Source organism: Halichoerus grypus, chromosome 9 (genome assembly GCF_964656455.1).
Source record: "Halichoerus grypus chromosome 9, mHalGry1.hap1.1, whole genome shotgun sequence".
Lineage (NCBI taxonomy): Eukaryota > Metazoa > Chordata > Mammalia > Carnivora > Phocidae > Halichoerus > Halichoerus grypus.
In genome coordinates, this window is record NC_135720.1 from 141,770,573 (window position 1) to 141,796,050 (window position 25,478).

At 44.6% G+C, this 25,478-nt stretch overlaps 1 protein-coding gene across 1 annotated transcript; it reads left to right on the forward strand.

Annotated features, from left to right (window-relative positions):
• The first annotated feature begins 256 nt into the window (after window positions 1-256).
• Window positions 257-23,913, forward strand: SLC17A4 (solute carrier family 17 member 4). Its single transcript, XM_078054423.1, has 13 exons — window positions 257-303; window positions 6,970-7,093; window positions 14,586-14,791; window positions 15,401-15,634; window positions 15,726-15,813; window positions 15,976-16,062; window positions 18,134-18,252; window positions 18,377-18,538; window positions 20,676-20,808; window positions 20,892-21,039; window positions 21,321-21,329; window positions 21,885-21,966; window positions 22,885-23,913. Exons 2-13 carry the CDS (start codon window positions 7,006-7,008, stop codon window positions 23,017-23,019), a joined length of 1,491 nt encoding a protein of 496 aa, XP_077910549.1. The 5' UTR covers window positions 257-303; window positions 6,970-7,005; the 3' UTR covers window positions 23,020-23,913.
• Window positions 23,914-25,478: the final 1,565 nt, after the last annotated feature.

A 25,478-nucleotide genomic window follows, 5' to 3' on the forward strand; every position in this document is an offset into this window, starting at 1 on the left:
GGGGTGTCAGGATCCTACAAGCAGGAACACTGATTCTGACTGGAAGATTAGGGAAGATGGAAGTGACCTCAGTTGGCCTTGAAGCCTGACGAAGATCTCATGAGCTTGGTCTACTTGTCAATAAAAGTTAAAAATTAAACCATTCACCACCACCCCCAAAATCTTCCCATTGAGTAACATAAAGGCTAAAGGTTTTAAGGTAATAATTTACCTCCTGGGAGTGTAGGGCAATGTAGAAAATTTTGAAAAGCTTAAAGGAATTTACTGGAAAGGAATGAGGACCCCACATTCTAACTCGCTCAGGTTAGCCTTCAATCTTTCCCATTAATATTTTGCTTTTGAGATGAAGGGAAGGGGTCTTTCTTTCATTTGTTGCTCTGGGGTGGACGTTGTGGGATGGGGAAGAGAACTCCTCTCTCCTAAGATAATTCTGAGAAGTAAGAGAGGATATCACCTTATCCTAAAAGAAACAAGAGCCAGAACTCCAGAGAATAAAACTTCAGGGAATAAATCCATCCAAAAGAATAGGTGCAGAGACAGAGAGTCTGAATTATCTGAAGCATGTGGAAGTGAACCAGCAATTTTAAACTACGCTTTTAAGGGTTAACATCACCCAAATACTGCGACCAGACTAGATACCTTCAGCTTAAGATTCATATATTGGGCTTATTTTTGTGGGATGCATTAATAATTATTATTAGTAGTAATTATATAGTAGTTATATACTATTAGTAGTAATTAGTAGTAATAATAATATTAAAGCACTGACCACATCTATGGTGAGATAGTAAACGTAAAAGCTGAATTCTGGCAAAGGAAGTTTTTTATCAGGGCTAAAAGATCAAATTAATCAAAACAGATGAGACCTTTCCAGTGAATTTATGCAAATGAAATCCCATGGCTTTGGGACGTAGTTATTGGGTGAAGAGTTTGGGGCAGAGGACTCTGATTTTGGAGCTATGAATATGAGCCACAAGCTACTTCTTATATGGAGGAAATGTTCAGTGCTGAGACCAGATATAAAAACATGTGAGCTACTAATAGCTCAGCGTGGGACCTTAAGGAAAAGCCTCACTCCACAGTGAACTAGTGAAGAGCAGGAGAGCAAGACAAGGGTTCGTGCAAAGAATAGACACAGAATCAGTCTTGGCCAGGGAATCGGACAGTAAGTTGATAGAATGACTCATTCAATATCTTTGCAGGTTGTTCCTCATTTACTTAGTCTGTAAATAAATAGATAAAAGTGAAGACTTTCAAATTTATATTTCTCCCTGGGCCCCCGTCTCAAGCTACAGAGTCATAGACACCATGCCTACTGGGCCATCTTCCCTTCTGGGTCTAACAAGTGTCTCAAACCCAACAGCGCAGAATGAAACTCTTCTTTTTTCTTCTGGAAACCTGCTTCCCTCCCACTCGCTTTCCCATCTCTATGGAGCATAACACCATTTACTCATTTGTACAAGCCATAAATCTAGAAGTCTCCAATGATCTCCCCCATTCTCTCTTCTCCTACCCACCTCATTAGCAATTCTTGTTGGCTTTCCCTCCAGAACAGATCCCCAGTCTGGTCTTTTGTACCATGACCAGCCTCCCCCATACACCAACTCTTGCCTAGGTGACCACCACAGCCTCTTCCCGACTCTCTTGGTTCCCAGTCTCGCCCCGTAGAGACCATTTATCACTCAGCAGCCAGGTGAATCCAGTCCCCTTACCCGGCCTGTAGGGCCCCACGTGGTATCGCCCCTGACCACCACTTTGGTCTCCTCTCCCATATCAACCTTCTCACTCACTCTGCATTGGCACTGGGCACACTTGCTGGGTCCTTTGCCAGGAGGGCTTTTACTCAGAGCTCCTCTCTTCTCATCATTCCCAATTTAGCTCAAATAGACCTTTCCCAAACAACTAGGTAAAGCAGTTGCCCTCTTCTTGCTAGTTACCTAGTGGCCGTCACTGTGACTCTCATTTTCTGCAGAGCATATGTCATTCTCGCGTTTTCCTTTTCATACTGGCCTCTCCCAGAGGCCTCGCTGGGGTTGACAAGGCAGTGGGAGTTGGCAGTGGAGGATGAAGGCAGGACAAACCTGATGTAGGGCAGGGATGCAGTAGTGGACGTGTGTGAGACATCAGTGCTGGTTACCGGACGACCCGGCATGTGCTTCTGTCCTAGTGACTGTAGAGAGGGGGCAATTTAATGAGAACCAAGCACCTCAGTCGCAAATGCAAGAGAAAGAGCAAAGACGTCTGCTTTCGGCTCAGGTCATGACCCCAGTATTCCGGGATCGAGCCCTGCGTGGGGCTCCTTGCTCAGCGGGGGTCTGCTTCTCCCTCTCCTTCTGCCCCTTCCCACCATTCGTGCTCTCTCTCTCAAATAAATAATTTTTTTTTTTAAAGAGAAAGAGCTAAGGAAGCTTAACATTCCATTCACTGGTTCAACAAATATTTACTCAATCAATGAATGAACTAGTGGTCAGTGAGCTCTCTGGCACCGGTAGGTGAGAAGAGTCCTTACAGTTATGTTAGTTAGTTAGTTAGTTAATGTTAGTCTGAAAGCTGGGACTTCAAGTCTTGTGACTGATATTCTCCTTTCAGTTCAACTAATTGCCCTAAATGTGGACAGACTTGATAGGCAAATTATTTTTACAGCAAAATATCCCATCCCTTCATTTGACGGATTTCTTCTCAGAGTTACCAGGGCGACTCAGAATAAAAAGTCCATTCGTTAGTTTCAGCTTCCAAATAATCTCATGTTGGAATGAATAGGTCCCGTCTGATGAAAAGCACGAAACTCCAAACTTCATCTAAAAGTAGAGCTTCTCCCTAAATTGATAAAGGGGATTGAGAGTACACTTGTCGTGATGAGCACTGAGTAATGGATAGAACTGTTGAATCACTATATTGTACACCCGAAACTCAAATAACACTGTGTGCTAATTATACTTAAAAAAAAAAATAAAGCTTCTCTCCATCTCCAGCTTGGATCTCGGTGGGGGTCGGTAGTCACTAGGTTCGGCTTCTTGTTCCCTTTCTCTGTCTGCTCCTCCCCTCACCCCTCTTGCTAGCTGAGGCTTCTGATCCTTCTAGGGTTGGGGGTTAGGGAGATGGAGGGCTGGTTGGGAAGAGGCAGAACGTGGTTTCTGACTGGGACTCTTGTGATCTGGCACTGCTGCTCTCTGGGCTCGGGTGGATGTTCTGAATCCTTTAGACACAGTTTCCCCCTGGGGACACCCCATGGTCTCTCCCTTCCTGTGCCCCTGTCAGCCGTCGGGCATTCTACAGTCCCTCTACCTCTTCTGGGGTCATGGGGCCCCTTCTAGACAGTTCTCTTGGGCAGGATTTTACAAGGCTGTAAGCTGGGTCCCTCCTTATCACCCACATCTGGTTCAGAAGGAACCTGCAGCTCTCTGTCCGCGCATCTCCGCACCTGCCTCTGGGGGGAGGTAGAGCCATCACAGCCTCTCAGTGTGACATGGGCCCTTTCTCTGCTCTGCACAGCCTGGTGCCTGTGGATTCTGAGGCCGGTGTCATGCACCAGTCCCCTTCTCTCTCTCTCTCTCTCTCTCTCTCTCACAGACACACACACAATCACACATGTGCACAGATGCACACAATTTGTAAAGCTGTTAGGATGAAAGATTCCCATGCCCCAGACACTGTGACCACAGGTTTGAGGGTAGTTTTTTGTTATTGTTTTAAATATTTTTTAGAAGATTTTATTTATTTATTTGAGAGAGAGAGCGCATGAACAGGGGGAGCGGCAGGCCGAGGGAGAAGCAAGCTCCCTGCTGAGTAGGGAGCCCGATGTGGGGCTCGATCCAGGACCCTGGGATCGTGACCTGAGCCGAAGGCAGACGCTTAACCGACTGAGCCACCCAGGCGCCCCGTGTACCGTAATTTTAAAACCAGGGCTCAAGACAACGTACAGGAGAGCTGTCATCATCTTAATGTTGTGATCTTTCTTTTCATAATTTTCTACTCACTTAGAAACACGTAAATTACATAATGTAATGTTATGTGTATACGTTTTACTTAAATTTTATTACCTTGGTACTTACTGTTCTACAACTTGCTATTTTCTTTTTTAAAATTTTTATTTTAATTCCAGTTAGTTAACGTACAGTGTCATGTTAGATGCAATGTGCCATGTAGTGATTCAACACTTCCACACAGCACCTGGTGCTCATCACAGCAAGTGCCCTCCTGCACCCCGTCACCTATTTCCCCCATCCCCCACCCCTCCCCTCTGGTGACCATCAGTTTGTTCTCTGTAGTTAAGAGTCTCTTCCTTCCTTCCTCGTTCCTCCCTCCCTCCCTCCCTCCCTTCCTCCCTCCCTCCCTCGCTCCCTTCCTTCCTTCCTACCTCCCTTCCTCCCTCCCTCCTTCGCTCCCTTCCTTCCTTCCTTCCTTCTTTCCTTCCTCTCACTCTCTCCCTTTTCCCTTTGCTTGTTTGTTTTGTTTCTTAAGTTCCAAATAACAAATGAAATCATATGGTATTTGTCTTTCTGACTTATTTCGCTTAGCATTATACTCTCTAGCTCCAACCAGGTGGTTGCAAATGGCAAGATTTCATTCTTTTTGATGTCTGAGTAGTATTCCATTGTATATATATACCACCTCTACTTTATCCATTTATCTATCGATGGACATTGGGCTGCTTCCATATCTTGGCTATTGTAAATAATGCTGCTGTAAACAGAGGGGTGCATGTATCCCTTTGAATTGACAATCAGCTTTTTTCACTTAATACTTCCTTTAAATCTTTAATATGTATAGATTTTATTAGTTCTTTCTGATGGCTGTAGAGTATTCCAAAATATATGTACTTTACTTTATTTAGCTATTCAAACATTAATGGCCATTAGTTAGCTGCTAATTTTTCCCTTTTACAAATACTGCTACAAGGATTGTCTTGGGACATGCTTTTGTGTGGCTGTTCGGATTATTCCCTGGTAGATGCCATGAAGCAGCAACACCAAATGGAAAGATGCCCTGACTCCTACAAACAACAGCTTAGTTCCCCACACTTTTGCCTAAACTAGGGATAAGTCTTTCAAATATTTATGGAAGTGGACAGGTAAGAAATAATAAGATCTTGTTCTTCTAATGTTCCTGTCTTTGATAGTAAGGTAGGGTGTGTTCTGCATGTCTGTTCTTCATCTGTGTTTACGTACTGTACTAATAGTTACGTACTCTTCACCCACTTTCTTATACTTTGTCTTTTTTTATTATCTTGAAATTTAAAAAGAACACTGGTCCCTTATCTGGTATCATACTGTATGTAATTCACCCCCCCACCCTCGCCAATGACCTCTTATGGTATGTATTGTTACAGATAAGTTTAGAGCTTTTTGCATCCCGCAAGACCTTTATGATATGTCTAGGTATAGCTTTAACTTCATTTCTCTGGCTTCAGACTCTTTGTGATTCCTGAATCTGAGAAATATGGTTTCCATCTATTCTGGAAAAGCCCTAACCATTATTTCTTAAAGCATTACCTCTCCTCAATTCTGTTCATTTTCTTTTTCCAGAAGTCTTATTCAACATATACCAGACCTTTTAACTCTATTTTCCAAGTCCCCTAACTTTGCTACCACACATCATTATCTCCCTGAGCTTTAATCTGTATAATATACTTATTCTGTTTAATATTCTGTGTAATTATTCTGTATAACTTATTCTGTATAAATTACTTTATTCTGTATAATTCTGTTCTACCTTCTGTTTCACTAATTCAGTCATTAGCTAGTTGTCTAATGACTAATGACTTCGTTTCTAATTTCAATACCTAAATATGTCTTTTGTATTTCAAGTAGTGCCTTTCTTAAATATGCCTGTTCTTTTGGGTATCTTCTTATGTTTTAGAGTCTATCCTTTATTTCTTCAATTATTTTAAGCATGCTTACATAAGGCATTTATCAGTTTATCTGACTCTTGGAAGTTCTCAGCAATTTGATCCTGCTATGTGTTGAGTCTGAGGACTTGCCTTGGATGATTGCTTCTATGAGGGTTTCTAATTTTGGATCTGGAAGTCATATTAAGTGGAGCTTCATCTTCAGTAATTCTGTGTGATCTGTGTTAAGGAAATCAGCCTGGGCCCAGTTCTTAGTTCAGTTTTTCAGCCGAGAGAGAGAGTTCTCAGACAATAAAAACAGTGTGAATTGCAACCCCCAACTTCCCATGGCATAGTCATGAATTTTCGGAATTTGAAGGAGAGGCTTTTTCTTTTCAAACCAGAGCTCAGTACGTGTAAGTTATCACTGTCTCACTGTTGCAATGGACAGAGCCTCTTTAACTCAGTTTCGAACCCCTTTGAGGGCTCTGGTTCTATAATAGGATCTCCATTATAATCGCCTTCCTGGTGGAAGTCTAAGGCTTTATTCCTCATCCCCAGGGACCTAGATCTCAAGACCCCTGCATCACTGAAACTGATGTCTGCTTCCCACCCCAGTCCCAGGGCCACTGAAAAGTTAGTTCATACTGCAAACTTTTCATTACATCCACGGGGATATCTCTTACTATCTTTGGAGCTATGTATTTAAAAAGATATTTGCCATATTTTAACTGGTATATCTAGATGTTTATAACAGGCAGTTTTTCAGGTAATTTAAGATATCGGAATCTTCCAGATGAAACTTCAAAGAAGACTGTCAGGTTTTAACATCCAGTTGACACATGTATCAGTTGAGAGACAAAGGGACACAGAACTGGGAAGAATATTACAACCCATCAAGGCAGTCCAGGCCAGACCATTCATTTCAGAGAAGCAGAGACTAAGACCCAGGGTGACTATGACCTTCCCAGGGTCACACAATTGGCTAGTGAAAAGTCTGGGCCACAAATCAGGTCTCCTGAACCCCAACCTAGCATTTTTCCCACCAAATATTTCCTCGTAATTTGTAGAACTGGGGCAGCGTCATGTGTGATATACGACACTTGTTGCCCTGTATTTGCTTTTGCATTCTTTCATTTCAGTAGGTGAACGCCAGTCCCTGGGAGAAAAGAACCAAAATGTCTACTAGAGCAGAAGCAAAGGGAGTGGGAGCTATTTCCAATGATGGGAATTTAAACACGGCTCACGTGCAAACCTCCAGGAAAGGTAAACTCAGGTACTGGCTATGGATAGAAGTGGTATCTGTGTCACCTCGACTTCCCTTGTGGTGATACACAGCATGATGCTCCCACCAACTGCCAAGGGCTCTGTATAGCTGTAAAGCCTCTTTTATGGAGAATTATTTCACTTCTTGCAAGAAACCTTGAAGGTATATAGGACAGGTAGGTATCACAACGTATTTATAGATGAATGAAAAAATTCAGAGCAGATGTCAGGTAGAAAATATGGAAACCGGTCTTGGGTTTTCCGATTTTAAGTCCAGGAGCATCCAATTAGGTCTCTCTGCCCTGCCTCAAAGAGAACAGGCTTTTCCTTTCCACCATGTCACAAAAGTCATTTTTTCCTCCTCTACATTGTCTATATCACAACCAGATGCTTTTCTATAATATGTCCCAAGAAAACCTGGTGAACGCCTTATTTTCCCCTAAACTTTTAATGGTTCATAATTACGTGATTCATTAATTCTCTTATGGAAATAGACTTTTCATAAGATAACACCTTTGAACAGTAAAGCACTAACTAAGGTGGCATGCTTTACAATCCTCAACGTTTCAGCCAGTGTGTCTGCTCGGAAGTGAGCATGTCTCAAGGACTAGAGGATTCTTCTAATCTTACCCATCAAAGGAGAAATAGGAGATGTGCATTCTAATACTCAGTCTACAGTTAACTAGGAACCGTTTGACCTGGGGTGAATCCCATTGCCTCAGCTTCCTCATCTGGAAAATGGGAGAGCTTGATTCTTGTATCTCAAAGACCTCATCCACATCTAAGTAGTTAAGAGTCTATCGGCCAAATTCTCCTATCCCAACTCTCTCTCAAAATCAGTAATATAAAGAACTTATAGATAAAAATTTTCCATGTTTGCAGTCCTGATTTTGCCATTTATGAGCTATGTGACCTTAGGGAAATTACTTAAACTTTGTGTGTCTCAGTTTCCTTATTCATAAATACATGATAATAATAGTACCTACCTCACAGCATCTCCATGAGAATTAAATGTTATAATATGTAAACCACTAAGAACAATGCCTGGCACACAGTAAACACTATATCAACTTTAACTATGATTATCACCTCTCACACAGTGTCCCCCCCCAGCCCCCTTTTTGGCAGTGGTGGGACTCAAATGTGGTCTTTCTGGTTTCTTCTACAGTCTTCTAGGGCATCCACCCCACCATGCTGCTTAGTCCCCTGCTGACTCTCTAGGAGCTACAGCTCTATCCAATCCCTTAGTAACCCATTTGACCTGTCATTACAAATGGCATCATGCTAACAATAATCCTTTTTTGGCCAAATCTTGTCCCACCTGATAAGGTAGAGCCCCAACTACTCTTCATAGTCCCACCTGGGTATTTTGTTGAGTCTCCAAGTATCTCTCACAGTGCTTATGCAGAAACCCTGCTGGTTGCTTCATCCGTTGGTGGCCAGGTCAATTTCCACTCATCTCTCTCTCTCTCTGGCCCACACTTCCTGGGCACTCCTGGGTCCTCTTCTCACACCCTCAGGGCACTGCTGGGGCTTTCTCTAGGTCCCCGTGTCCCCAAAGGCTACTGACATCTTTGCTGGGCTTGACTGCACTTCTAAGAGACTCACAGAACCAAATCCAGCTATTCTGTGGGACACAGAGAAATGCCCCTCCCCCATTACATGTCACATCCAGTCACCTGGCCACATAACAGGGTTGCTTATGCTACTGTACCCCTAGAGACCCAGGGAAAAACCGGACCTTGAAGTTCTGCCAGAGGTCAGTGGTTTCTGTCTAAGCTCAGTTAAGGGTTCATGGGGCAGAGTGGGGACAGACACCACCACATTGACCTTCCTATCCCCTTATCTCCCAGAGGCCTGTGAGATTCTGTCTGGGCTCACTCAGAAAAACAAAAGGCACTCTAGATATTTCAAGAAAAAAGAGGCTTTATATAAGGGACTGGAAGATTCCACAGACTTTGGAAGCCTGGGGAAGCAGAAGTCAGATTAGCCCCTTTCAGGAAATCCAGGAGTAAGGTTGGATGGGTCACTCTGATAACCACGTGCAGCCCCGAGTGGGCAATTTTCAAGGGGACACTCAAAAGTCACAGGCAGAGGGGCACCTGGGTGGCTCAGACGTTAAGCATCTGCCTTCAGCTCAGGTCATGATCCCGGGGTCCTGGGATCAAGCCCGATATCAGGCTCCCCGGTCCGCGGGAAGCCTGCTTCTCCCCCTCCCACTCTCCCTGCTTGTGTTCCCTCTCTCGCTGTGTCTCTCTCTGTCAAATAAACAGAATCTTAAAAAAAAAAAAAGTCACAGGCAGAAATCCCATGTCCACCATCACTGATCCTCCTCCATGGGTCTCCAGCTACCTCACACCATCATGGCTTCTCACCACGTTCAGCCTTCCAAACTTTGCCAGAATGCCCTCATGGTTGGAAGCCTGTCTGTCTGAATGGTAGATTGAGGGCTGTCACTTCCAGGTATTTGTCTCTCTGTGGAGAACTTGGAAGGGCAAGGATGGCAGCGAGAATTCACGAACAGCATCAGGCACAGCTTCCTTCCTTCCTCCCCATCTAAAGCCCACGTGGAGGTGAATATACCCCAGCCCATGGAAAGAATGTCACCCAGAGGCCAGGCTACAATAACATCCCTCTCTGAAAGTCCCAGAAATAAACAAGCAAGCGCACTGCTTGGAGAAAGTATCTCCATCCAGGTTAAAACTAGGGAATTGTTCTACCACACACTACGAATTCTAAGGCTCGTTGATGGGTTTAATACATTCTGGATGAGGTTGAGAGAGGCTGCCAAGAGCTGACAAAAGTCTCCTCCTTGGAGCATGGTACAGTGATATAGGAAGAGAGGGAGGACACCCGTTACTGTGAAGCCTTGGCTCACGCTCCCTAGCTCCGAATGGCAGTGTCTAGAGGCCAGCAACCACCAGCAAGGTGAGGCCACCACAAGCAAGGGGAGTCTGGGATATGGCGGGTGAAGCTCACATGGCCCACATCCTGCCGTTTCCCCGTCCACAGCTTACCCATCTTTCTGAAGATCTGCAGCTTAGTATCTTGGGCCAGTGCAACAGACCGAAGCAGTACATGCGTGATGACAGAAATTAACTTGGAATTTTTGGAGACTTGTCCTCAAGATTGACCAGGTCATTGCAAAATTCAAATGGAAGAGTAGTTACTTCCCTTGAACTGGCAAAAGAATTCCAAGGCCTCCTCCTGCCTCCCACCAGCTGCCACCTACCCCCTCATGCACACACTGTCACCACCACATGGTGGCAGGCCTCAGGCCAGCAAAGGTGGCCCATTTCCATACATGGCAAGGGTTTCAACACATGGGAACTAAATCACAGATGACTAATCTTTATGGTCCAAGACTGGGGCATGAGGGATGTGTAAATACGCTAGCACAAAGAAAAGAAAAAGAAAAGGAATGTATTAGATCAAAGAGTGATCATGGCATATTAAATGCATGTTTGGTGCCAGGCACTGTTCTAAGCACTTTATGTGGATTAATTCACTGAATCCTCACAACATTCCTTCAAGGAAGGTACTCCTCCTAGCATCCTCTCCATTGAAGGAGCCAGAATTCAAGCAGAAAGGAACTCATTTAAGTTATCGAAGCACAAAGAGGTGTCATCTGGATTCACACCAGAGCAGTCTGATTGCTAACCATCATATTACATGGCTGCGCTTATTTTATCTGGGGAAACTGAAGAATATTTTCATTTCCGATTTAAGATCTCAAGAATAGTAAGAAGCTCAGAGTATAGGAAGTAAATCAACAGGAAAATGTGCAAGAGTCCAAAGTAGAGGACAAAGGAAACTAAATATATGACTTCCGAATAAACAGTAGGAAGGAAAGAAATGATCACTATAGGAAATTGAATCAGTGAGATAGAGCCAAGGCTTAGAAAAGTCATGGAAGATGCAGAGGGAGACCAAGACAAGCGGCTCAAAAGATGATGGGTATGAAGAAGGGAAGAAAATAGAGACTGCATAAGAATAAATGAAAGCAATTTAATCAAGCATCCAGTTCACTGAGTCTATACCTTCAAGGAAAGTATGTGGAAAAACAAAAGAGACAACCTCAATGTAGAAAAAAAGTAAACTCAAATCATCAAGGAAATCGCAATGAAAAATATATACAAGAGCTGTCTTGGACAGCAGATGCCCTTCACAGCAATAAAATAATTCCTGACTCAGGTTGATCAGACAGAGAGATTAAGCACACGTAATCGTGGGGACAAAGGAGACAGAAGCATTTCAAATGTGTAAGGTGTTAATCACGGGGAAGCAGATAATATCCATAATTTCTATGGAAATAACGTTTATAAATTTGAATTAAGAAAAATTGCACACGTCAAAAAAACATGCAAGAAGTGATGAGAGGTGTCAGAAAGTTAACCCTTTTAAAACAAACAAATTATGTCTTGGTGGTTTCACTAGAAAAACTCAGTGAGATTCTCTGGAGCAGAAAATGCCTCTGTATCCAGTGCCTGAAGGAGGTGGGGCATAGTTCCTCACTCCTTATGTGTGAACTGTGCGTGTGACTTCTTGCAGAGCCCAGCATGGAAAGGGCCTGAACAAGAGCAGCTTCACAGCAGAGAAACCTGACAAATACTTCTTCAAACCGGTTGTTGAGGGACACTCTACAAAATGTCTGACTGGTACTCTTCAAAATCATCAAGGTCATCAGAAACAGAGAAAGTCTGAGAAACTGTCGTAGCCATAAATATCCCAAGGAGACATAACAATTAAAGGTAACTATGCTCTCCTGAATGGGATTCTGGAACAGAAAAGAGACATCAGGTAAAAACTAAGAAGTCTGAACACAGTGTGGACTTTAGCTAATAATCATACATTGCAGGAGGTTTATCAACTGTGACAAATGTACCATAGTAACAGAAGATGCTCATAATGGGAAAGTAGGTGTGAGGTACACAGGAACTCAATACTTCAGGGGCACCTGGGTGGCTCAGTTGGTTGAGCGTCTGCCTTCGGCTCAGGTCATGATCCCAGGGTCCTGGGATCGAACCCCGCATCGGGCTCCCTGCTCAGCGGGGAGCCTGCTTCTCCATCTCCCTCTCTGCTTGTGCTCTTTCTTGCTATCTCTGTGTCTGTCTCTCAAATAAATAAATAAAATCTAAAAAAAAAAAAAAAAAGGAACTCAATAATTCTGTAAGTCTAAAACTGTTCTAACATAAAAAAGTGTATTAAGAAAAAAGAAAATGAGGGGTGCCTGGGTGGCTCAGTCGGTTAAGCCTCCAACTCTTGGTTTCAGCTCAGGGCATGATCTCAGGGTCATGAGATCGAGCCCTGCGTCGGGCTCTATGCTCAGCAGGGAGTCTGCTGGAGATTCTTGGTCTCCCTCTTCCCCTCCTGCTCTCTCTGAAGTAAATAAATAAATCTTAAAAAAAGAAAAAAGAAAATGACTATATACCTAAAATACTTCAGGTTATAGATTGAGATGGAAAGCCTAAAACCTTTCTTTCCTTACAAGGCTAGCATGTCAAAAATTACACATACACACATATTCGCAATAATATTCACCCGAATTCAATTATATATGCCAATGTAAAATTCTAGCCAAAATATTACCAAATAAATCATGTGTTTTCATTACAACAGCCTATTAAGAAGAGATCATGTCAAGAATGTAAGCACAGTCAGATATTATTAATAATAATTATAATGAACTTACATAAACCTACTCAATTCTCACCACAGCACCTGAGGTAGGCTCTATTATTAACCCCATTTTACAGGTAGAATATTGAGGCTGCAGATAGCTTGGTAATATGCCCAAGAACACACAGCTGTAAACAGAGCAGATCCAGCTGTCTGACTCTATGATTCAAATATGTTTCATAAAACTCCTGCATTCACATCAAAACAAGAAGAAACAGGAATAGGATAGCTTCATACAATAAAAGGGCAGGTCTCACCAACAAGTACAAGTCCCAGCAGCACACTTAGCGGTGTGATGTGAGAAACATGCTCAGGAAATTCAAATATGCCCTCACCACTCCTATTTAACACTGTTTACAAACTGCCAGGGAATAAATTACCCAAGAGGATGAAATGTTACAAATGACAAAAGTAGCCATGCACTGTTTTCCACTATTAATACTTAACACATGTGTGGGTTTGGTTTTCTGCTCTAAACCCAGAGAAAGGAAATATGAAAATAATAGGGAGAGGACTCAGTTATAGAAACAATAAAAAGTCTCTTTAGAAACTTGTGTGGGGGCCGCCTGGGTGGCTCAATTGGTTAAGCGTCTGCCTTCGGCTCAGGTCATGATCCCAGGGTCCTGGGATCGGGCCCCGCATCGGGCTCTCTGCTCAGCGGGAAGCTTGTTTCTCCCTCTCCCTCTGCCTCTCCCCCTGCTCATGCTCTCTGCTCTCTCTCTCTCTGTATCTCTGTGTCTCAAATGAATAATCAAAAAAAAAAAAAGAAACGAAACTGTGAGGGACTTAACTGAAGAGAACTAAGTGTAAGATTGCAACTCGGGCCAGAGAAGAAGACGTGAAACCACAGGGAGCCACCCCTGTCCTTGGCTAGGAGAAGACAATGCTCTCCATGGCGCAATCCCTCACAACGCCATCTGACACATCTATACGATGCTGATCAAAACTCCAATGTAAATTCGTGTGCATGGGGTCGGGGACAATCTCAACTGAACGCCCCGCCCCCACCCCCCGAGTTAAACCAAAGGTGGGGGTCTGTGTCTCTACTCCTGGAACTCGACAGGCGTGCCACCACACCAGGAGACAGCCGTGACCACTTCAACTGCGTTTGCTCCCCCAACACGAGGCAGGAAACGGGACACCCACATGCCTTGAGGATGGGATCATATATTACACTTCTGGAATTTCTCTAGAGGGACAGTCGATCAATCCTTCTAGCTGTTGCCAAACTAACATACCTGGACTCAAGCCCAGGGATGACCCCAGACCCCTCATGGATCACTGGCAAATTTCGTGCGAGCCCAGATTACAGTACCAAGATGAAGCTGAAACGCTTCTGTAGTCCAACCTAGCCTACCTTTGGTGCCTCATCTTCTCGCAGCCCCTGACCTGCTAATCTGCCTCATTCTCTGGTAATAGGGTGGGGTCCTTGGGAGTCATTTCCAACAATTCCTCTCTCTTACTATCCGTATCCCCTCAACCACTGCCTCCAGCCTGTTCTCTGTCCAATTTCACTTGTTTCCCGTCCCACTCTCATGAGCTCATCCCAGAGCCCTGCCTCGAAAACCTTCCTAACACTCGCTCTGGCCTGTTCCACACCTTCTTCAAGTCTCTGCTCAAGTAATGATTCTGAGAAAGTTACTGACCCCTCACCTCCCGGGGGGACAGGTGTCCACCAGCCACCTGCAGAGCAATGTCTGCTCTCTTTTTCTATTTCTCCTCCACAGACTGCAGTCTTCTCCCTCTTCCAGACTTAGGAAAGTTGGGAGAAAAGCACCCTGATTATAAGACTTTCTGTGCCCCTTCATCTCAGGCTTTTGCTCAGTCCGACATGGGCTGGCCCTCATCATGCATCTCTGCAATTTTTCACTTAACTCCCAAAAGATGAGCCTGAGCATCGCCATACCAGCCATGGTGAATAGCACAGCCTGGCCTGGCCCTCTCAACGCCTCCACTGAAGGGCCTTCTGCCCACTCCCAGGACGGCTGGAATGGAACTCTACGGCAGCTTAAGGCAGTGGTAAGTTTCATGAGACTCCAGACCCTTTCTCTGACTAGGATGGTTTGACCTAAAGGGTTATTTATTAAGCATCTACTACGTTCAACGAACTATACTACACGAGAACATAACGTGGAGCTAAGGAGATTATACCTCTGTTAGTGTTTAGGAGTGTAAGCAGGGACTAAGTTAGAATGCAGGAAACCACTTCAGTCTTTAGTGGACATACATTCTTCCCCTACGAGGATGAAAATCACAACCTAAGTTTCACAGATGTTTACTTTTACTTTCTTCCTTCACATATTTTTAAAGTTACCTTGCCTATAATGCTTTCTTCTTTATAACCTTTCTTTCTTTACGGGATCTCTTACATCTTAATGGGTCAGTTAATTGTGTAACCAGGAAACTGTGTAAAAGGAAAGAGTACGTTGGGCATATGTTTGGGTTTTTGGTTTTGTTTTTTTTTTAATGAAATTTGTAGACTGGAGGAACTGGAGAGAAGTAGAAGGAGAGAGAACTGCCAGTTTTTTGTTTTGTTTTGTTTTGTTTTGTTTGCCTCTCAAGTTCACATGATAAACACCGTCAATTCTCTGGCCAAAGATGAACAGTGAGATTCTCTTTGTCCCCTAGGCTCCTCTGTATGACTGGAGCCCTGAAATCCAGGGGATCATTCTCAGCTCCACCAACTATGGCTCATTCTTGGCTCCAATCCCTACTGGCTACGTAGCTGGACTATTTGGAGCCAAGTACTTAGTGGGTGTTAGCCTGCTTCTTTCCTCAGTCTTGGCCCTCTTTATTCCATTGGCCGCGGATGCAGGAGTGCTCTCGCTCATTGTCCTGCTGATTGTTCAAGGCATAGCCCAGGTACTGAGATGCTTTTAAATATAAGTGAGATATTGGTTACAAAACGACCTCAGATAGCCAAGAATGGAACTTTTTTTTTTTTTTTTTCCAGGTTATGGTATTAACAAGCCAGTTTTCAATTTGGGTCAAATGGGCTCCCCCACTAGAAAAGAGTCAACTCGTCAACATTGCTTTATCAGGTAATTGATGCCCTAAATTGTCAACTTGTATGCACTGTCCAAGAGTACTCTGCAATGGTCTATCAACACAAGCAAAACCTTATATTCCAACTACCCTGTCTCCCTGCTTGAAAGCACGGCCGTGACTCTCTCACCCAAAATATCCTCACATCTTCTGTTTAGGGGAATTGATGGGATCCTTCATTACTTTGCTCGTCGGGGGTTTCCTCTGCCAGACCAAAGGGTGGCCTTCTATCTTCTATATCTTTGGTGAGTTTGGGCTTCTCAAATCTCAGGATTTGGGTTTTTTTTGTTTATTTTATTTTATTTTATTTTATTTTATTTTATTTTATTTGAGAGAGAGAGCACAAGCAGGGTGCGGGGGCAGAGGGAGAAGCAGACTCCCCGCCAAACGGGGAGCCCGATGTGGAACTTGATCCCAGGACCCTGGGATCGTGACCTGAGCCGAAGGCAGACGCTCAACTAACTGAGCCACTCAGGCGCCCTCAGGATTTTGTTTTGTGACAGAGAATGCTGGGCATGCTTTTCGTGATGCAAGTCATCTATGGTTAACCAAATCCTAATAGATGTGACTATTTATATAACTAAAGTTGATAATGTTCAGAGCTAATCATGTTGTGAATCTTGCAAAATGACATTTACATCTCAGGAGCCTGGATGCGTAGCTAGAATGACCTAATGACTTTAAAAGCATCATAATGTTCCGTCCTGCTTCTAAACCGAACACACAACGAAACCCAGAGGGATTTCTTTCATAAGATGTTGAAAATGGTATCTTGGTGGGATGATATTTTTAGTTATGCTTATTTATTTAATTCATTTTTTAAAATTCTCCTATTATTACAACCAGAATATTGTAAGACTGTGACCTAATCACAAAATGGTGATTGGCACAGAGAATCAACCAGTAGAACCTGCAAGACAGTGCAGGCCATGTGAAGCTCCAGAGTGGACGTAATGCATTAAGAGATGCTGCAGAAGGTCCCAAAGATGCTCGGAGTATTCCAGAGGCAGCATTCTACTACTTCACAATTTTGCCTTTACCCAGCCCTGGTGGGGGTCTGCCCAGCTGCTTGCAGCTAATGTTTGTGTTTGAGTTTTAAAACATTCTCTGAAGTCCCATCTGCAACCTGTGTGATTCCAGTAAGACCACTGAGCACCACTGGTGCTTCCATCAGAGGATAATACTCTTATATCAAGGGTTCCTGTAACATCAGGTCAATATATTCACTAGAAAAAAAAATGTGTGAAGATGGATTACTTCAGCATGGTGACCTGCAAAGGCTTTGTCATGGAAACGTCAAAGGGCAGGTTACAAAAATTATTCAAGCAACATGAGAGGCTTATTCTGCTCATGGTTTTCAGAAAGGGAAGCTACAAATGTATATCTGCAGGGAAGGAAGTCAGTAAAATACCTGTTGACATCCTCCACCCTCTATCTACTCCAGTGGTAATTTTCGTATCTATTCTTCCCTACTTAATTTTAAGTTCCTTGATGGCAAAATTGTATCTTTGTATTCTTATACTCTCAAAATCTCACAAAATGCCTGGTGTAGGGTAGTTCTGTACTCTACGGTAGCTCTTCACTCTCTATTTGTGAAGCAATGTGTAAAGGAGAAGCTAGCAAGTAAAAAGAGCTATTATGATTAGGGCAAGTGTGGTGAGGAGCACTGGGTGTTACACGCAACTGATGAATTGTTGAACACTACATCAAAAGCTAATGATGGGGGCGCCTGGGTGGCTCAGTTGGTTAAGCGACTGCCTTCGGCTCGGGTCATGATCCCGGAGTCCCGGGATCGAGTCCCACATCGGGCTCCCTGCTCGGCGGGGAGTCTGCTTCTCCCTCTAACCCTACCCCTCTTGCGCTCTCTCTCACTCTCTCTCTCTCTCTCAAATAAATAAATTAAAAAAAAAAAAAAAAGCTAATGATGTACTGTATGTTGGCTAATTGAACATAATAAAAAAAGTATTGGGAAAATTGGTGATGTTTATATAAAATCTATAGATTAAATAATATTTTCATTAAAAAAATAAAATCTACACTCTGCTTCAAAAAAAAAAGAGATTTTCTTAAGATTCTAAAAAAGAAAATTTTAAGATGAATTTTATTTCCACTCAACACTGGTAACGCTGGGTTGTTCCACACTGTCATCATGTACAGACAGGTGGTGGGGAAGCTCCCTCCACCAGTGATGGGGCCACAGCATACATGCAGATAGGAGCCGAATATTGGGGGCATTCTGTCAACCCCAGGAGTCATGTCAGCGCAGAGTCAAACCGAAAGAACTCCCATCCAGGGCTAATGCGATCTTCTTTCTAGGTGGAATTGGCTGTGCCTGTTCTTTTCTCTGGTTTCCTCTTGCTTATGATGACCCCACAAATCACCCGTTTATCAGCACCGGTGAGAAGGAATATATCGTGTGTTCACTGGCTCAACAGGTGTGTTTGATGAACTTCTCTGCCAGTTCCCTGTGTCCGTCCGGGTGTCTCGGGGGCGGAAGAGGGCATTAGAGCAAAGCTCTTGTCTTCTGATGGAGGGGTGTTGATATCTGCTTTCTTCCAGGACTGTTCACCAGGCTGGTCCCTTCTTATTAAGGCTATGATCAAATCCCTACCACTTTGGGGCATTTTAGTCTTTTATTTCACCGGATTCTGGACTTTTAATATTTTGATGGTGTACATACCAACATACATCAGCTCTGTACTTCAAGCTAACCTCAGAGATGTAAGTATAGAGAAAGCCCATTCTGTTCTTCTGTCTAAATGTCTCATTATATAATCCTCTGTCTCACTTACGGCCACAAAATCAGGGGATTAGGCCCAGGACCTTCGTGTAGGAAATGCATCCTGGTTGTGTGAATTCTGAATCATCTCACCGCAACCTACTGCTTACTGGGGAAGACTAGGACGGTTCTAGGGAAGCGTGGCATTCACAGAATGTCCTGTTTTCTAAGGGACCGATGCAAAACTTTTATGTTCAATCCAATCAGCATTTGCAAACAAGATATTCTGCTGGCAGCATTAACGATACAGTGTTAACAAAACAAATTCTGCCTTCCAGAAGGCTTGGCAGGGACCATAAACAACATCTGCTGAAAACATGTCCCAAATAGGACTCCTACCCAAAACTTGCAGAGAATGGTCTTCTAAAAAATGTGTTATTCAAGTATGATGCATCCAAAGTGCACCTGTGTGTACAGCTGAGTTTTCACAGAATGAACAGGTACCCTGATGGGTGGACAGGAGCCTTTAAATTCCTACAAGATGGAGGTCTTAGAAGTGGCAAAGAGTGTATCAGATTTCAGAGCCTATTAGCGGCAGTTCACAAGGTTACTGAGTGACTGCTACATTCTTGTGTTTGGACGAAAACAGCAGTGCTCTCATGTTGACTGGGCTCCCCTGCTAACTGGCCAACAGCGAGCTGACCTTCAGAGCAGAGGTCAGAGTCCAGGGTGCACGCATTGCAACAGGCTGGAGGTACTGAGATCAGAAAGCCCAAGGGCTGAGTGGCCATGGGTCTCCACAAAGGAGGAGGCCAGAAGTGGCAGCGAAGCCAGAATCTCAGGTGAGGCCATCAGGCGACAGGAGGTCCCAACAGACATCCCTGAGGCCAGCTGTTGGGAACGGTTTGTCTCTGCTGTGAGGCCAAGGGGGCTCCCCATCTCAGAGGCCAAGGCTGAGGGCAAGGAGGATGGCGGAAGGACTGGAGAGACCAGTGGAGACCAGACGGTTGAGACCAGGCTTTCTCAGCTTGGGAAGAGTCAAGAGGCCCCGACTCCCGTTGGTCTCAGGGTGGCTTCTCCCTAAGTCACAAAACCTTGGTGGCTTCGGTTTACTCATCCATAATATGAACAGTTGGGACATGGTGACCGTTAAAGCCTTTCCATTTGGGGGATTATACACAACATTTCTTTCCTTGCATTTTCTTTAATAACACTGTAATACAGAGACTGAGCTGATCAAACCGGGGTTCAACATTTTTAAAACTATATCCAAAGATAGGAGTGAAAAATCTTCCTCCCTTTCCCATCCCCAGTCTGTCCTGTTCTCCCAGCCCACTCCCAGCCACAGATAACTCTTTTTTATTCATTTCTTATATATTCTTCCACTGCTTCTTTATGAGGATGCAAGCATACATGAACATATCTTCTTATTTTGTCACTTTTTTTTTTTACACAAAACATTACGTGCCGTGTACGCTGCTATTCTTTGTATATTACGCCACTGTGATCTTTTCAGATCAGTACACAGGAAACTTAACTGCGAGACATTTGGGTTGTTTCCAATCTCTGAGCAAAAAACCTTGCTCATCTGCCACACATCTGAGCAATTGTTTCTGCATGTCTGAGTTCAGGGTAGATGCAGTGCAAACTTTTATATCTATTGTCAAATTGCTCTCCATCGGGCACTGATAATATTTGCAAGTACCCAGTTTCCCACAGCATCCCTGTAGATCAGGTCAAAAAACTGTTGATCGATGAAAAAGTAGTTCTTTTCACTATGAGGATGGACAACTTTTAATATGTTTAGGAGTCCCTTATTTTCCTTTTTCTGTAAGTTGTTCCTGTTTTTTGTCTATTTTTCTACTGGGTTTTGTTCTTTTTAAGAAATCTATTTCCAGGTGACCTTTACATATGAAGGGAGCATTGGTCTTTTTTTTTTTTTTTTTTTTCCAAATTGAACTATATGCATATTTTCTCTCAGGCACCAAAATTGTGTTGGCTCATTCCAGTAACCTGAAATTTGTATTCAAGGAGATATGTATATAGAGAGAAGCTATACAAGTAGAAAGCCACCCAAGGGTCAGCGTGTGTCACAGTGTGGGAAGTGAGGCTTGCACCTTACTTATCTCTGGTCCTCAGAGTGGAATCCTGTCAGCCCTGCTGTTAGGTGTTGGCTTTATCAGCACTATCCTTAGCGGTCTACTGGCGGATTTTCTTCACTCCAGAAAAATCTTCAGACTCGTTACCATCAGGAAACTCTCTACCGCCATTGGTAAGGACTGAGGTAGATCCTGGGATGGATGCGGGAAGCTCTGGGTGGTTTTGATTCACTCCGTGTTTGTCCTCCCGCTGCAGGGGTTCTTGTCCCATCTGTGGTCCTCGTGTCCCTGTACTGGGTCAGATCCAGCGTCAGCACCAGTGTGGGCTTGTTGGCACTCTGTTACGCCGCCACCACCTTCTGCCAAACAGGAGCCCTTATTAACTTCTTGGACATTGCTCCTCGGTGGGGACCCCTTTGCCACATCCACACAGAAGCTCAGCTTAGGTCCCGCAGCCTTAAACTCACTCGGATGCCCCAGTTCCATGTGGGTGATCCGTGCTGCAGGTCACAGGACATGTCAGCAGCAGCCCTACATCCAAATAATTCCTGGAAGGGACCCAAAGCTCGTCCACCACCGTGCACTCAGTTTTCCAGGTGAAAACGGGAAGGCGGTGGCCACACTCACAGCTCAGCTGGGGACAGGAGGTGACTCACACCCGTATCTCTGTCGGGGAGTGCAGCAGTCACATGGGGTTGGATTGGTGAAGGACCCTATGGTGCCGCTTCACTTCAGGCTTTAATAAAGGTAAAGCTTGACTAACAGGAGAGCAAGAGAAACACTGACCTCTGATAGAGGTAGAATCAAAGAGGACTGGGACTTCCAAATGCAGCTCCCAGGGTCCTTTCACGGTCAGTAGAACATGCTCTATCTTCAGATGACCAACCGCCATGACCCACGGGAGATGCCCTGGTCTCAGGGGAGCCAACGACTCATCCACCGAGGGGTCTTTTTTACCCAAAAACAAGGCTGCAAGATCAGGTTCCATAGCAGAAACTAAGAGAACGTACAAACTAGATGCAAACCATCCATGTGTACATTTTGTATAAACAATGTTGACAAGTCAGTACAGGTGACCCTCGGGAGTCTCAGACCCTCAGGCGGGATTATACTAATCACTAGTCAGCACACTTCATTCAGGCTTGACCAAGGGTCGACTCTGGGCAGCCCCAGAGACAAGCACAGAGTTACAACAAGTAAGCTGAGGTGCATGGTTTGCTCATACTGGAATATTCTTTTCTGTCACCAGCTTTCTCAGGGGACTATCACAAGTCTTTGGCCACGTATCAGGAGCCATTTCTTCCACTGTTGCTGGATTCGTAATCAGTCAGGTGAGGTCGAATGCTCTGATGAAAATATTCATGAGAGAAACCTATGGAGGTTACTCAGAAGTCAGACTGAAGGTATTTTTGTTCCCTCCCCAATGGGGCTCAACTTAAAGCTCAAGAGTCCTGAACCCCCTCACGACTTCCCCCCAGGCTCAGCTCATGCAGGGCAATTACCACAGGTTTTGGGTGTGGAGTGATAATGAGCGCTCAGTTTTATGAGTTTATACTTCAAGAGTTTTTAGAAGTTCTTCATGCTAATCATCAAAATTTATAGCAATATTCATGGCATTTCTTGCAAAGTATAGAGGGGCCAACCATTCTGGTTTGCCTGTGATTGAGGGGTTTCCCTTCCAGTCGCTAATATATCAGGAAATGGCTTTTAATAGGGAAGTTCTCAAACTGAATGTTTCCCTTGTCATCCCTTCATTCATCCATTCGTTAATTCCACTTTAGCATGTGCCACGCAGTTTAAGTGGATAAAACAAACAAAAGTCCCTGCCTGGTGAAGCTTATATTGTAGGAAAGAAACTGATGGAAAACTAGTGAAAGCAGTAAAATATAGAGTATACTGAATGGTGGCAAAGAAGAGAAGAATAAAGCAGGAGAGGAGGACAGGGCACATAGGAGGGGGTGGGATTTCAATTTTAAATAGGGTGGTCTTGGAAGGACTCACTGGAAAGGTAACATTTAAGTAAGGACTGGATGCAAACAAGGGAGGGAGACAAATGGCTATTGGGAGGAGGACTATTCCGGCAGAGGGAAAGGCCAGGGCCCAGGAAATGACCTGCGTATTCCAGGAACAACCAGGAAGGCCACAGAGGCCGGAGCAGGGGCTGGGGAGCTGGACATGCTCCAGACCTTTCTGAATAGGGGGGGGAAGAGCCAAGAGACCATTAACACTTTGTAATTTCTTGCTTCCAGGATTCTGAGTTTGGCTGGAGAAATGTCTTCTTGATTTCAGTTTCTATTAACATGTCAGGCCTGGTCTTCTACCTCATCTTCAGCCAAGCAAAGGTCCAGGACTGGGCTACAGAGCAGACAGTTACTCAGCTCTGAGCAAACTGGGTGCCTCAGATCCCAACGTTTAGCCATTCATCGTTTGCCCTCATGGACGTTCCCTCTTAGTACCTGCTTGACTGGTTAGCCATTTAATTTGCATTGACTTTGTTTCCAGTATCTTCTCAGAGAGCTTGGCTGTGGAATACTGAAGGTTCTGCCTGCCGAGGTGACAGTGGTGGGTGTGGGTTGGGGAAGGCCAGTTATTTAACTGTGAGCTCTGGAAAGCATAGGTGTGTCTGAATTTCCAAGTGTTGTCCACTCTGCCCACTATTATTGTGACTTAATAAGAAATACGTATTTGGTCTCTGCCCCCACTTTCTGGAACAAAGCTCCAGAATTTCAGATTAGTGAAATCTCAGATTTCTTGAGTGGTAGAGATGATAGGAGCACCTTTCGTCATAATATTTGGACTCAATCCCTGGTTCCCGACACAAGAGCTTCTAAGACCTTGGAATTTGTGGAGTGATGAGAGTGCCTTGGGTATTCTACTGAGATGACTGGTGGCTGGGGGCCACCCATGGCTTCTGGGGATCACTGAAGCTACCCATAGCTTCAGGATGGGGGCTGGTCTCCAGAAAGACCAAGGCATGAGTAGAAGGTTGGAATTCCAGCTCTACCATCCCACCTCCAGGAAGAGGAGAGGGGCTGGAGATTGAGTTATTCATCAGTTGCCATTTACTCAATCATATCTATGCAATAAAGCCTCTATAAAAACTTGAAATGACGGAGTTCCAAGAGCTTCTGGCTTGGGGAGCATAGGGAGGTCCTGGGACAGTGGTGACCCAGAGAGGGCAGGGAAGTTCTGCGTCCCTTCCCACATTCCTTGCCCTGGGCATCTTTTCCTTTTGGCTGTTCCTAAGTTATATCCTTTATAATAAAGCAGTAGTAATAGTTAGCAAACTGTTTTCCTGAGTTCTGTGAATCATTCTAGCAAATTATCAAATATGGGGGGGTCATGGGAACCCACAACTTTGTAGCTAAGTCAAACAGAAATGTGGGTACCTCAGGTACCCACTACTTTGATTGGTGTCTGGGTGGGGGCCGCCTTGTGGGATGAAGCCCTTAACCTGTGGGGTCTGCACTAATTCCAGGTATTAGTGTCAGAATTGACTTATATTATAGGACACCCAGCGGGTGCCGCCAGAGAATGAGAGCACTGCCTGGTGTGGAAAACCCACACATTTGTTGTTAGAAGTGCTGAGGACAGAAACCCTTTTCTTTTAGTTATCCTGGTAAAAGCTTCAGGGGACGCAGGACAATTTCTCACCAAAGCAAAAAAGGAAGCCAGAACCATGGGAGTGAGAACAGAGGATCACAAGAGGAATTGTGTCCAAACAACCAGATGATGAACCCCGAGAGCTATCTTCCAAAGAAAGCCTCAAACAATGGAAGCCAAAGTGTACACAATCCAAAGTCCTAGGCCAGGGGGTCAGAGCAAGTCAAGCTGCCCTCACATCAAGGAAGGACGGACACAGGGCCATTCTGAGGCTCGGCCTAAGCAAGATGCCCAGGAGAAAAACACCAAGGAGGAAAGAACGATGAGGACTGAATCCACTATACGCATAGAAATGCTCATGCTTGTGACTAGTGACAGTGGGGTAGGAAACCTGGGCTCTTCCAGATAACTTGCTTTCTGTGGATGCTCGTGCTGTAATCAGAGCCGCCTCTTTCAGGCATGTAGTGCTCAGGGGTCCCCCAGACGCCACTTTTCCCAATCACCTTCTTTCTAGCCGTCGTGACCTCTCCCCGCATCTGATCTGTGGATCCATGCAGATCCCTCGCACCTTAGGGAACAGATGTTGTCCAGGGTCCCTCCTCTGCCCTCGAACATCTGTTCCTGTGGCCTCAGCTGGTCTGGACGCCCTTGCTCGGCTCTTCTGGCTGCTGGAATCCTGCCTGCCTTCAGTGAGCCTCACTCCACGGTCACCTCATTCACTTACCAGTTCTTCCTAAAGTGTGTGTGCAAGACCCACGCTGGCTTGACCCCACTCCAGTCTGCCTAGTGCGTGCTGTGTGTCCGCTTTCATTAATCCCCCGTGTGGGCAGGATCGGGACCATGAAACAAAGCGACAGCATCGAGCACTAAATCAGTATTAATGAACATATAACATGGGTTCCCGGCAGAGACCAAAGTCAGACCCAGCTTCAGGGAGGACAACGTCTCAGGAGAGTGGATGACACACACACATGCGGATGACGACTGTGGGAAAGGAAATAGAAAGGGGAACACAGGTGAGGGGTAAACGGATTATTCACTGTAGGAGATACACCTGACAAGATTCGGATACCAAACGGGTGGCAGGTGTATGGGGTGACTCCTAAGTTGTGGTTTGCTACTGGACAGATGGGGATGCCTGTGGGACAGAGAGCACACCCAAGTGAAGGTGACAGGAAGGAAAGTAGACACGAGGGAGATCTGGGCTTCACGTGGAACTCTAGGAAGCTTCTAGATACAG